At 39.9% G+C, this 15132-nt stretch overlaps 1 protein-coding gene across 1 annotated transcript in view; it reads left to right on the top strand.

Annotated features, from left to right (window-relative positions):
• The window catches only part of LOC139748610 (MAP/microtubule affinity-regulating kinase 3-like), a 370334-nt gene that overhangs the window by 221518 nt on the left and 133684 nt on the right, over nucleotides 1–15132 (top strand). The window contains exons 13-16 of the mRNA XM_071661752.1: nucleotides 601–657; nucleotides 3100–3318; nucleotides 3953–4171; nucleotides 4916–4957. Of these exons, the coding sequence (XP_071517853.1) occupies nucleotides 601–657; nucleotides 3100–3318; nucleotides 3953–4171; nucleotides 4916–4957 (537 nt within the window). The remainder of the gene's footprint in view (nucleotides 1–600; nucleotides 658–3099; nucleotides 3319–3952; nucleotides 4172–4915; nucleotides 4958–15132) is intronic.

Genomic DNA, 15132 nt, shown 5'->3' with positions numbered 1-15132 from the left:
TAAGTGCATGAAACTACCACATGAAATAGATTTAAAAGATTTTTAAGGATTAAAGTTATTTTTGGAATGAAGCAAATGAGTTTAAAATGATATTCCTATTTGTGGGATTTTTGTAGAATGATTTTACTAAAAAAAAATTTTCCATTACAATGTTTGTCCATTACTGACCAAAGACTTTATTTATAGTCACCAGGGAGAAAGTCAGAAATTTTCACAGGTGACAGCAATTGACAAAATTTTTTTGATACATTTTCATATTTATTCCTCACTTTTGACCAGGTTTTGGGCTCACCTGTCATTTGTCCAACAGTTTGAATATAAGTTCTTTGGCACTCTTCACATTTTGGTCTAACATTTTTTTATGCATTTAGATATAATGATTATTTATATCTAAATGACATAATATATTACTCACAGCTTTATAGATGCCACAATTACCTGACTATTTACCCTTAATTTTTACGAGGTAAACATGTTTTTCTAGAGTCAATTTCTTGGGTTCAATTTATACCAGTAAAATTTGTAATTATAGTCTTAAGTCGTTCATGTAGATGATGATTCCATGGAAAAGCAAACGTCAATTATTCCTTATGCCTTTAGGGGCTCACAGGGAGAGAGTAACGTGTGTAATGAAGCCATTGTCCACACGGTTCAGGAGTGAGTACAGTTTGTGAACCCCCTCCCTTAGAGTACAGGTTCATCATCTTTAGGTAAACCTCAATAACTGCCTCTTAGTTTAATGTGCAAGTCAGAATATGAAAAGCCACCTTCTTTTATAATTTAGGCATATTTGGTGAACCACAAATATATATATATATATATATATATGTATATATATATATATGTATATATATATATATATATATATATATATATATATATATATATATATACACACACATTTTTTTTTAAGATGCATTTAATGAGGTTGAGCTAAGTATGTTTCCTGTCATCCATTTTGAGTTTGGTCTAACACTTTCCTTACAGTCATTTTCCTTTTGTGCCTTATAGGAAAATGTTTATGATAGAAATTTGAGGCAAGGCCTGAAAATGTTGACTGGTTACACACATTAGAAACTGTGGCCCATCAAGGTAGTGGAGGAGGCTTTAGATCTCCTCTGTTCTGTGTTTGTCATGGAGTCACTAATGAATGTCCCCCTTTTGACATGAGTTCCTACCAGATTTCCCCCCCCCCCCCTCCCAGTACAGTTTCTCCTTAAATAGAAAACTTTAACTTTTGGTAAACCTGCATTTATTACCTCTGTATCCCATTGTGATGTTGAAAATCACTGCTACACCTCGAAGCCCAAAACTCACTACAATAATAAATCAAGATAAGCAGCACTTGATGGAATTTCAAGGCAAAAAGAAAGTGCAAAGTAATAGTTCATACGTAGATGTGATGAAATTGCTCCCTACATAAGTTATGATAAATCATTTGATGATGAATATTAAAAGGCGTATATGTCCCTGTAGGTGCATGGTGCTTCACTTGCTCAGCCACATGTTTGGGAGGGAAAAATACTGCTCAGTACCTCCTTTCATCCCCCAGGTTCATGCAGGTTGTTGAAGTAGAGTACTAGAGATTGATATCAATATCAATATTTATATTTTTTTTAATTCCCACATCACTGTAATTCATAAATTTGCTAGTGAGAGTAGAATCGCTACTATGATGGAGCTTACATACCACTGCTCTAGAAATTATTCAAAATGGATTCTGACATGGCAGGAGGCCCAATAGCTCTGCAGTAGATGATGGTGAAGTTTGTTACTGACCAACAACAGAGAGATCTGACCCCTGTGTGTTGTCTGTCTGTCTGTCAGTGTCCACATTCCCGTTAGGCGCTCGTTCTTTCCCGCGAGACTCGCCTGCAAAACACTGAGTGGTTTTATCCGAGGGTGAGTAAGCGCTTGTGTCATCCCAGGATACAGTGTAAAGATGGCACCATTCAGTTTGTAACCCATAGGGCTGTGCTCCTTTGTCTTACTTCTCTGTGCATTTTTGCTGTAGTTGCATTTTAGAAAATTCATGGAGGTTGCTATTGATAACTGAAATTGAATGGTGCAGTACAAGTTCTTCTTCTGTTTTACTAAAGTGGCTGCCTCTCCTTCCCTGCTGATATCAGATCCCAGTTGTTCATTTGGTCAGATTTTAATTTTTTTTTTTTACTAAAAAGTGTATGTTTGATTGTTGAATGGCTATTCTTATATTTGATCTCCCCACTCTTAGGTCTCTACCTTCATGTAAACATAGCTCATGTAATGTTATTTTTGTCCTAATACTCGTGCACTGTTCGTACCATGTACAGCAGAAGTGGGTAATATTGCCTAAAACATAATACCTCGCCAACACTTAGCGCCACCCACCCTCTGATAAACAACCAAAATTCAGCTTGTGGTTTGCTTATCTTTAAACTTGATGTTTTAACATGCGACAGTTTTACTGATCTTCAGAAATGTGGAAAAATCTATTTGCCCATTGCAAACCAAAGCCTTGAATTTGAAAACAGAACATTTTATACAGTACACAAATGGACTCAAATGTACTACCTTAAGACAGGTTAGCCGCTAGTAAAGACCTAGGACACTCGGCAGCACACAGGCTGTCATAATTCCTGTGTTGGTACAGCTAAAGTGAGTGCTAGAGTGGCTTGGTGTAGCAGGTTGCCTCTGCTGCTATTTGCTACTGCTTGTAGTGCTGTTTTGCTCTTAACAAATATCCAAACCCTTTCCATTGCACTTGCTTGTGTCCTTTGCTGACTTCCTGGGTCTCTTGTCTCCCAGGCCTTGGGGTTTCCCATGCATGACTTATTCAGTCACAAGCACCTTCTTCTAGTTGAGCCCTTATTTATATATGTAAAAGTTCTTCACAGGGAATTTTTGTATTGCTGTGTGCATAGCTTATTTGTAAGGGTACTTCATTTATGTAGCTGTTATGAGCAGCTCTGTTGTTTCATGTTTCATAACTGCTATTCTAAGGGAGGTGATAGTCAGTGGCTTCTCACATGTTTATGGCTCAGAAGGGGGTGAGTGACGGCCCGTGTGTCTGTGTCTTGTGTGTGGCTTGTCATAACTCTGGTTGTCTTGTGACTACAGTGGTGTGGCTGCGGTACCACTCCTCCCTGGGGCCCCTCCCTCCTGTGTGGTGGGGGCCCCGGTGGACAGCCTGTCCCATGGCCACCCCTCGGCAGCCACTAACTCACGACCTGCAAAAGGTCATTTCAAGTCAGCGTCCATTTCTGCGGGCACGGGTGCTGGTCCAGGTCGAGTGGATCTCTCGCCCCTAGACCACCCCCTAGATCCTTTACGGTCAAGGTAGTATGTCTCTGTGTGGGCGCACACACCTTGTTGCTTTCTGCTTGCTCCCTGACCTTACTTCTGCTCCAGCACACTCTTGATCTGTTGTAAACACACATCCTTCTTGTTGTGTTTTAAGTGAATTGCATGGCAGCTTGAATATGGTAGATATAGCATAGGCAACACATTCATACACCAACACACATTTTGGTTGGTTCACACCTACCAAAATACAGTATTGCTAAAGGGTGGTGTGACAAAGATAACACCTTATTTTTTGCATGACCTCAGTAGATCTGTTGCCTCCAGACCCATTGAGGACCACAAGAGAATGCTTAGGTAGCGTGCACTATTACTACTAGATGTTACTAATATATATATACATATATATATATATATGTATGAATAGTAATATGATAATCTTTTAGAAGAAAATTTCATGCTTAATAATTTTTTTAGAGACAATAAAGTTTGTGATATAAGTCACTCTATTTAAATTCTACTAGTGTAGCTAATTTTCTTGCTCTATCCAGTGTTCAGGCTCTTTGTATGAATTTTATGGAAACAAAAGGTGTGAGCTTGATCCGCTCAATACCCTTGGCTGTGTTTCTGCTTGAAGACTTACTTAGAATGCTTCCTTATTGCCTTCCAGCTCGTCGAACAAAACTCCTGTATCACCTGTATCAACCAATCGCAATCCTTTCCCTCGAAACCACACCAGTCGATCAACGTTCCATAGTGGACAAAACCGGAAAAATAACAACACATATGGAGGCGTAGGTGCCCCACTCACCACGCAGGATACCAGTGCTCTCACTTCCACCAGTAGGACCAGTTTCTTCTCTAAATTATCCTCCAAATTTTCAAAACGGTAAGCTCTTGTATGCCAGAATTATAAGATTATATTTTTTAATGTTCATGTTTCATAGTCGCTGATTACACCAATTTAAGCAAAGTAATTCAATAACTCATAATTTATACAATTTCCATGTTTTAAGTTGATTTCTGCAACAGAGATATACTGAAGTTGTATTGTTATGAATTAGGAAGAATATTAAGAAATAGATATGGAACAAAGTATGTTTTTACAGTTGAAATATTTATTTGACTAGTCTTCGTTTATTGGATTACTTCACATATTTTAGAGGATTGTTAGAGTAAACAAACTCACTGCATGCTGCAAAGTATTGATGCTAAGATACATGTATATAGTTGCAGCAGAATATGCTTATCTATTTCTATCACATTTGTATAATCTTCACAATGTGATAACATATGTCAGAGTTTGGTTGTTGTTGCTTATTGATTTAACTCTCAGTTATGAATGAATGAATGATTTTTGTTTTTACTGTTTTTTGAGTAGCATGATTTGAAACCACAAATTTCCCAACAAATGCAAGGTCAGTGTTTTCACTATGTGGAAGTTCCTTTAGCTCATATATTATGCAAGTGGGCAGTATAATGATTATTACTTAGCTGAGCTTCAATCAGCAAGGAAGTTTTTTGTTTGGTTTTAGTATTTATTTCTGAGAGTAAGTTTTATTGTAATTTGTATTTTTATATTTAGAATGTTTGTGCATGTTTGTTTGATTTTATGCTTTGTTTTAAATTTCAGCCCCCTGGAAACACCACCTAGGCAAGCCGCTAGGTACGTTGGGTATGTTTTATAGCTCCATTTAATCCAGTAAATAATTTATATCATTATACTCATGATACATTATCATAGTACATTAGCAAGAAATCATGTCAGTTTTGTGAATGTCAGGTGATCTCTGTCTGATATCTAACCTATTGTAAAACCACCATACAAAATTGCATCTTATGGCTGTAAATTATTTCTGAAATGAAATATCAGTCATAATACATTAAAGTACTTCGGTGTTCAAGGAGGCTATTATTCTTTGATTGGTATTTTATGAAATGCATAATATGTGCAAAATTGACTATTTTGCTTTGGTGTTTCGTGTGATAGTATTTCACATCTCTTCCCACAAGACTGCATACACACTCAGGCAAGGGTAATAGTTTATATTATGTAAATAGAATTATGTATTTTATTGAAAAAAGATTTGTAAAACGTTCATTCTCACAATATTTTACTATTCCTTCGTCATAGGTTTCCTAATACAGATACATCACCGAATTTCCGGCAACTGATGGTTTGGTACCTTCTTTAGTCTGGACAAAATTACGTGAGGGAACTTGAAATTACCGTGGCCACCAGACTAGTTTACTGGGTGGCCACAAATGGCATTGTATGTAGGGTGCGCTTATATACATTCATTACACTGCACTTGTTGGTGGTGATACCGCAATTTTGTGAGATTCTTAGATTATTTTGCTTAAATTTGACCCTAGCTATGGTTTCTAAGACACATGAGAGTGTCAGTCATGGTGTCTAACATAAGCACCATTCCATATCGATCCAATATAAAGTAGAACTGTTATGGACTGTGGTGTTTCGGTGCATAAGCTGTGTGACATCTACAATATTGGTTCGTCAAGTGTTTATGATATAAAGAAGCAAAGCAAGAAAATATTGAAATTCTATGCAGACAGCGATCCCAAGAAGCAAATGACAATTAGAAAAACTATGAAAAATGGTAAGAGCTCTGAGCATGATCGAGTGACGGTGAAATGGTTTCGACAGTGTTGGAGTGATGGAGTGGACTTGTCAGGTTGCATTATAATGAACCAGGCTAAGTTGTTCCTTAAAGAACTTAGATTACAATGTGAGCATAATTATAGTGAAGGATGGCTTCAAAGATTCAAGAAATGTCATGAATTTCCATGAATAAAGTGTGCTGAGAAAAGCGGTCTGCAGATCACAAAGGAGCTGTTGAGTATGTGGACGAATTTGTGAAACTCATAGCTGACGAGCACCTCAGTCCTTAGTGGGTGTATAATGTATTTCATTTATTATTTATTATGGAAGCGGAAGTGAATCATAGGGAGGAGGAGGGGCGAAAATCCTGGGAGCCTTGAAGAATGTGTGGAAGTCGAGAACATTGTCTCAGAAAGCAAAAATGGCTATGTTTGAAGGAATAGTGGTTCCAACAATGTTGTATGGTTGCGAGGCGTGGGCTATGGATAGAGTTGTGCGCAGGAGGGTGGATGTGCTGGAAATGAGATGTCTGAGGACAATATGTGGTGTGAGGTGGTTTGATCGAGTGAGTAATGTAAGGGTAAGAGAGATGTGTGGAAATAAGAAGAGCGTGGTTGAGAGAGCAGAAGAGGGTGTTTTGAAATGGTTTGGGCACATGGAAAGAATGAGTGAGGAAAGATTGCCCAAGAGGATATATGTGTCGGAGGTGGAGGGAACGAGGAGAAGTGGGAGACCAAATTGGAGGTGGAAAGTTGGAGTGAAAAAGATTTTGAGTGATTGGGGCCTGAACATGCAAGAGGGTGAAAGGCAGGCAAGGAATAGTGTGAATTGGATTGATGTGGTATACTGGGGTCAACGTGCTGTCAATGGATTGAATCAGGGCATGTGAAGCGTCTGGGTTAAACCATGGAAAGTTGTGTGGGACCTGGATGTGGAAAGGGAGCTGTGGTTTTGGGCATTTTTGCATGACAGCTAGAGACTGAGTGTGAACGAATGGGGCCTTTGTTGTCTTTTCCTAGTGCTACCTCGCACACATGAGGGGGGAGGGGGTTGTTATTCCATGTGTGGCGAGGTGGCGATGGGAATGAATAAAGGCAGTCAGTGTGAATTGTGTGCATGTGTATATATGTATATGTCTCTGTGTGTATACATATATGTACATTGAGATGTATGGGTATGTATATTTGCGTGTGTGGACGTGTATGTATATACATGTGTATGGGGGTGGGTTGGGCCATTTCTTTCGTCTGTTTCCTTGTGCTACCTCGCAAATGCGGGAGACAGCGACAAAGCAAAATGAATAAATAAATATTTAATTTACATTTCATATTTGTTTAATCTAAATTTTTAGCAGTCCATGGTATACTTTAGACACATGGGAGATGTATGATTAGTGGGTTAGAGGTATGTTGATGAATTATTATTACGTGACCACGGTTGGTCCGGAAAAATGGTTGATCTGGCAAGGCTTTGGAACCAAGAGTGCCAGAAAATCAATGATGTACCTGTGTTACTATTCTTCCTCAGATTTGCATACTGTGTGCACTCAGATGACCTTCCTTAGCTCTTTAAACATGGTCATAGCAGATATGTGAATCATTATACTTTCATCCGTCTAACTTCATTACGTATTTCCATTTTGTCATCTTTACATAGCCTCATCTACATGGCCATACAAGTCTTCATCCTTCTGTTCTTCCTATTTTGTATTACATACCTAAATATCTGCCTGAATATCTGCCACTCTATCATCTAACATATTCAACAAACCTTCAAAATACTCACTCCATCTCTTTCTCACATCACACTACTTGTTATTATCTCCCCATTAGCCCCCTTCACTGACGTTCCCATTTGTTCACTTGTCTTATGAACTTTATTTACCTCCTTCCAAAACATCTTTATTCTCCCAAAAATTTAATAATGAGAGTTGGGATGAGCGAGTATCATTAGATTTTAGGGAGAATAAAAAGATGTTTTTGAAGGAGGTAAATAAAGTGCGTAAGACAAAAGAACAAATGGGAACATCGGTGAAGGGGGCTAATGGTGAGGTAATAACAAGTAGTGGTGATGTGAGGAGATGGAGTGAGTATTTTGAAGGTTTGTTAAATGTATGATATAGTGGCAGAGAGGGCTTGGGAAGTGATTCTGTTGTTGTTCGCTGATAATACAGCGCTGGTGGCTGATTTAGGTGAGAAACTGAAGAAGCTGGTGACTGAGTTTGCTAAAGTGTGTGAAAGAAGAAAGCTAAGAGTAAATGTGAATAAGAGCAAGGTTATCAGGCACAGTAGGGTTGAGGGACAAGTCAATTGGGAGGTAAGTCTGATGGAGAAAAACTGGAGGAAGTGAAGTGTTTTAGATATATGTAGAAAAGCTGGAGGAAGTGAAGTGTTTTAAATATCTGGGAGTGGATTTGGCAACAGATAGAACCGTGGAAGTGAGTCACAGGGTGGGGGAGGGGGCGAAAGTTCTGGGAGCATTGAACAATGTGCGGATAGCAAGAACATTATCTCAGAAAGCAAAAATGGGTATGTTTGAAGGAATGGTGGTTCCAACAATGTTATATGGCTGTGAGGTATGGGCTATAGATAGGGTTGTACGGAGGAGGGTGGATGTGTTGGAAATGAGATGTTTGAGGACAATATATGGTGTGAGGTGGTTTGATCGAGTAAGTAATGAAAGGGTATGAGAGATGTGTGGTAATTAAAAGAGTGTGGTTGAGAGAGCAGAAGAGAGTGCATTGAAATAGTTTGGTCACATGGAGAGAATGAGTGAGGAGAGATTGACAAAGGATATATGTGTCTGAGGTGGAGGGAACGAGGAGAAGTGGGAGACCAAATTGGAGGTGGAAAGATGGAGTGAAAAAGATTTTGTGTGATTGGGGCCTGAACATGCAGGAGGGTGAAAGGAGGGCAAGGAATAGAGTGAATTGGAATGATGTGGTATACCGGGGTTGACGTGCCGTCAGTGGATTGAATCAGGGCATGTGAAGCGTCTGGGGTAAACCATGGAAAGCTGTGTAGGTATGTATATTTGCGTGTGTGGACGGATGTATATACATGTGTATGGGGGTGGGTTGGGCCATTTCTTTCGTCTGTTTTCTTGCGCTACCTCGCAAACGCGGGAGACAAAAAAAAAGAAAAAAAATCAGATTTCTTATCACACCATAATTAGCCTGTAAAGGTCTCGCCCATCACCTGAAAGGCTAGGAAAAACCATGCTCTTCAGTACCCTAAAATGATTATAAGTGTATGGCAGTCTATCAACAGGTTATGCATATATAACGATCCAGCAGAAAATATGCAGCCTGTTGAATCACACAAGTGATGAGGAGGAACTCTCATCACCTGTATTGGAGTTCACTAATTATGGAGACTTTATTGCTGTGGCTGCCCCCATGAGTGAGTTCCAAAAGGGAACAGGCATCAGAGATATAACAGTTAGGTAGATAGATGGATGATAAAGTGAAGAAGAATGATATGAGAAATATGAAGAAAGAAATGGCGTAGAAAGATGTCTGTGGGATTATGTAAGGAGGGTAGCCTGCATAGGAGGCATACCTACTGCCTTTGTTCATGCAAAAGAAATTCAGTAATAACTGCCCCTCATTTTCTCTCTTTCCTGTTGTAATGAAGAACTTTGATAACAGATGACAGATAAAGAGCTAAAATACTTCCAAAGAAAAATACTTTCAACATTGTCTCCACATGTGCTAGTCAGTTACTATCCTGACACTTTTTGTGATTGTGAACTGTAATATTTCTAATATTATTCATGCTATTCACCACAAATGCTGTGCCTTTGTACAAAATATGACGTGCATGAAATGTGAAACTTAGGCTCAAGGTAAAGAAAAAATTTTCAGTATCCTCCCAACGGGTGTCAGCACATCTTTTCCCTCATGCTGAATTTCATTGTGAAATGTGTAATATTTTAAATTATATTCATGCGATTTACCACCGATGATTTTTTTATGATATAAGAATGCAGTTTGAAAACAATTTCATAAGGAGAAACGTCATCTCCATGTTCTTCCCTCTGATCAAGCGCTTTCAGGCATGATGTTCACACACTCATGGACCCCTCACTCACTATTTAGTCTTGTCACAACTAGTAGTTGATTTATTTTTGTATTTTGTTTTGGATTGAGTAACACACACCCACACACACACACACACACACACACACACACACACACACTTTTCTTTTTAGACTATTGTTATTAAAGTATTTTTTCTCTCCCATTAAGAATTTCATTTATGAACACTAGATTTGAAAATGTTTTTTTTATTTTCACTGTACATATTTAGGGAAAATAATTTTCATGTTGTAGCTAGTTTGACTCAGGAAGTAAGAAATATAAGGTAAGAAAGATAGAAATGAAATTATGAAAATTTGTATTTGAGCACAGCCTTTACAACTTGGCCTTCATCTTAGAGATTCCTTTGCTTGCTGCTAGAACGGGTGTCATATAAGTTGATTTTTCATAAGGAATTATGTCTATTGTACTTTTTTTTTTTAATACCTAATTTCCTTTTCTGCTTTAGTGAGTTAGCATAGGAGCAAATGGTGTCCTCATTTGCAAACATTCATACTTTACCTGTCTTGTGTAATGTATCAAAATGAGGGACTACCATCTACAGCCAAGCCACACATATTGCTCCTTGGGTTGTTTTGACTACTTCTAATGTATTGGTTTAACCCATTGAAAGTATCTACTGCTGCCCTTCCCTTGATAGTTATTTATCTATTTGTTTTATTTTTGGCGAGAGCCCTGGCTTTCACCAGAATCTTCTAAAGGTTTTTGCAGCCCATGGCTGAGCTACTTTTGAGTGGCCAAGAAATGTGAACTTCTCTAGCTTGAGGAGTTCTCTGACAAGTTATACTCCCAGTGAGTGGTAACAGTGAGTAGTACAGCCTTGTTGAAAGTGGACTTCCACTTGCAGTGTAATGATATGCTTGGGGAGTCCACCACCCTTCTCCCATACAAGTATGTAGGGGAGAAAGAATACTTCTCACATATTCCCTGCATGTCATAAGAAGTGGCTAAAAGAGGAGGGAGAAGGGGTTGGAAATCGTCCCCTACAGTTTTTACTTCTCCAAAAGAAGGAACAGAGAAGCGGACCAAGTCCTCTTAATGCTACCTCACTTATGTGGAAAATGGCAAATATGCTTGGAAATGTGCTGGAAATGAGATGTTTGAGGACAATATGTGGTGTGAGGTGGTTTGATCGAGTAAGTAATTATAGGGTGAGAGAGATGTGTGATGATAAAAAGAGTGTGGTTGAGAGAGCAGAAGAGTGTGTTTTGAAGTGGTTTGGTCACTTGGAGAGAATAAGTGAGGAAAGATTGACCAAGAGGATATATGTGTCAGAGGTGGAGGGAACGAGGAAAAGTGGGAGACCCAGTTGGAGGTGGAAAGATGGAGTGAAAAAGATTTTGAGTGAATGGGGCCTGATAATGCAGGAGGGTGAAAGGCGTGCAAGGAATAGAGTGAATTGGAACAATGTGGTATATCGGGGTCAACATGCTGTCAGTGGATTGAACCAGGGCATGTGAAGCGTCTGGGATAAACGATAGAAAGTTGTGTGGGGCCTGGATGTGGAAAGGGAGCTGTGATTTCGGTGCATTATTACATGACAGCTAGAGACTGAGTGTGAACGAATATGGCCTTTGTTTCCTTTTCGTAGCACTACCTCGCGTACATGCGGAGGGAGGGGGTTGTTATTTCATGTGTGGCGGGATGGCAATGGGAATGAATAAAGGCAAGACAGTGTGTGTGTCTCCATGGTTGTTTAACTCATTTATAGATGGGGTGGTTAGGGAAGTGAATGCAGGAGTTTTGGAGAGAGGGGCAAGTATGCAGTCTTTTGTGGATGAGAGGGCTTGGGAAGTGAGTCAGTTGTTGTTCGCTAATGATACAGTGCTGGTTTCTGATTCAGGTGAGAAGTTGCAGATGTTGGTGACAGAGTTTGGTGAAATGTGTGAAGGGAGAAAGCTGAGAGTAAATGTGAATAAGAGCAAGGTTATTAGGTTCAGTAGGGTTGAGGGACAAGTTAATAGGGAGGTAAGTTTGATTTGAGGAAAACTGGAGGAAGTGAAGTGTTTTAGATGTTTGGTACTGGACTTAGCAGCAGATGGAACCATGGAGGCAGAAGTGAGTCACAGGTTGGGGGAGGGGGCGGAGGTTCTAGGAGCATTGAAGAATGTGTGGAAGGTGAGAATGTTATCTCGGAGAGCAAAAATGGGTAAGTTTGAAGGAATAGTGTTTCCAACAATGTTGTATGGTTGTGAGGCATGGGGTATAGATAGGGTTGTTTAGAGGAGGGTGTATGTGTTGGATGGAAATGAAATGTTTGAGGACATCATGTTGTGTGAGTTGTTGTGATCGAGTAAATAATGAAAGGGCAAGAGAGATGTGTGACAATAAAACGAGCATGGTTGAGAGAGCAGATGAGGGTGTATTGAAATGGTTTGGTCTCTTGGAGAGAATGAGTGAGGAAAGATCAACAAAGAGGATATATGTGTCAGAGGTGGAGGGAACGAGGAGAAGTGGGAGATCAAATTGGAAGTGGAAGAATGGAGTGAAATAGATTTTGAGAGATCAGGGCCTGAACATACTGGATTGCGAAAGGCATGTAAGGAATAAAGTGAATTCGAATGATGTGGTATACTGGGATGGACGTGCTGTCAATGGATTGAACCAGGGCATATGAAGCGTCTGGGGTAAACCATAGAAAGTTTTGGGGTGCCTTGATGTAGAAAGGGAGCTGTGTTTCGGTGCATTGCACATGACAGCTAGAGACTGAGTGTGAACGAATGTGGCCTTTTTGTCTTATCATGGCGCTACCTCACTGAAGGTGGGGGTTGGATGCTGTTTTCTTTGTAGCGGGGTGGTGACAGGAATGGACGAAGGCAGCAAATATGAATATGTACGTTTATAAATGTATATGTGTGTGTATGTATATGTATGTGTTTATTGAAATGTATGTGTATGTATATGTGCATGTATGGGCATTTATGTATATATATATATTTTATTTTTTTTTATTATACTTTGTCGCTGTCTCCCGCGTTTGCGAGGTAGCGCAAGGAAACAGACGAAAGAAATGGCCCAACCCCCCCCATACACATGTATATACATACGTCCACACACGCAAATATACATACCTACACAGCTTTCCATGGTTTACCCCAGACGCTTCACATGCCTTGATTCAATCCACTGACAGCACGTCAACCCCGGTATACCACATCGCTCCAATTCACTCTATTCCTTGCCCTCCTTTCACCCTCCTGCATGTTCAGGCCCCGATCACACAAAATCTTTTTCACTCCATCTTTCCACCTCCAATTTGGTCTCCCTCTTCTCCTCGTTCCCTCCACCTCCGACACATATATTCTCTTGGTCAATCTTTCCTCACTCATTCTCTCCATGTGCCCAAACCACTTCAAAACACCCTCTTCTGCTCTCTCAACCACGCTCTTTTTATTTCCACACATCTCTCTTACCCTTACGTTACTCACTCGATCAAACCACCTCACACCACACATTGTCCTCAAACATCTCATTTCCAGATCATCCATCCTCCTGCGCACAACTCTATCCATAGCCCACGCCTCGCAACCATACAACATTGTTGGAACCACTATTCCTTCAAACATACCCATTTTTGCTTTCCGAGATAATGTTCTCGACTTCCACACATTCTTCAAGGCCCCCAGAATTTTCGCCCCCTCCCCCACCCTATGATCCACTTCCGCTTCCATGGTTCCATCCGCTGCCAGATCCACTCCCAGATATCTAAAACACTTCACTTCCTCCAGTTTTTCTCCATTCAAACTCACCTCCCAATTGACTTGACCCTCAACCCTACTGTACCTAATAACCTTGCTCTTATTCACATTTACTCTTAACTTTCTTCTTCCACACACTTTACCAAACTCAGTCACCAGCTTCTGCAGTTTCTCACATGAATCAGCCACCAGCGCTGTATCATCAGCGAACAACAACTGACTCACTTCCCAAGCTCTCTCATCCCCAACAGACTTCATACTTGCCCCTCTTTCCAAAACTCTTTCATTTACCTCCCTAACAACCCCATCCATAAACAAATTAAACAACCATGGAGACATCACACACCCCTGCCGCAAACCTACATTCACTGAGAACCAATCACTTTCCTCTCTTCCTACACGTACACATGCCTTACATCCTCGATAAAATCTTTTCACTGTTTCTAACAACTTTCCTCCCACACCATATATTCTTAATACCTTCCACAGAGCATCTCTATCAACTCTATCATATGCCTTCTCCAGATCCATAAATGCTACATACAAATCCATTTGCTTTTCTAAGTATTTCTCACATACATTCTTCAAAGCAAACACCTGATCCACACAACCTCTACCACTTCTGAAACCACACTGCTCTTCCCCGATCTGATGCTCTGTACATGCCTTCACCCTCTCAATCAATACCCTCCCATATAATTTACCAGGAATACTCAACAAACTTATACCTCTGTAATTTGAGCACTCACTCTTATCCCCTTTGCCTTTGTACAATGGCACTATGCACGCATTCCGCCAATCCTCAGGCACCTCACCATGAGTCATACATACATTAAATAACCTTACCAACCAGTCCACAATACAGTCACCCCCTTTTTTAATAAATTCCACTGCAATACCATCCAAACCTGCTGCCTTGCCGGCTTTCATCTTCCGCATGGTATATATATATATATATATATATTTATATATATATATATATGTGTGTGTGTGTGTGTGTGTATGAGTGGTTGGGCTTTTCTTCCTCTTGTTTCCTTGCGTTACCTCGCTGACTCGGGAAACTGATTAAGTATAACAATAATGATAATGGGGATAGGGGAGAAAGAATACTTTTCACGTATTCCCTGCATGTCGTAGAAGGCGACTAAAAGGGAAGTGAGTGGGTGGCTGGAAATCCTCCCCTCTCGTTTTTGTTTTTTTAAATTTTCCAAAAGAAGGAACAGAGATGGGGGCCAGGTGAGGATATTCCCTCAAAGGCCCAGTCCCTTGTTCTTAATGCTACCTGCTAATGCGGGAAATGGTGAATAGTATGAAAAAAAAAGAATAATGAAATATATTTCTATTTTATTATACTTAGTTGCTGTCTCCCGCATTAGCTAGGTAGCGCAAGGAAACAGACGAGAGAATGGCCCAACCTGCCCACATACACA

Source organism: Panulirus ornatus, chromosome 5 (assembly GCF_036320965.1).
Source record: "Panulirus ornatus isolate Po-2019 chromosome 5, ASM3632096v1, whole genome shotgun sequence".
NCBI lineage: Eukaryota > Metazoa > Arthropoda > Malacostraca > Decapoda > Palinuridae > Panulirus > Panulirus ornatus.
Note: the sequence above shows the minus strand (reverse complement) of the source record. Positions and strands in the feature narration are given on the sequence as shown.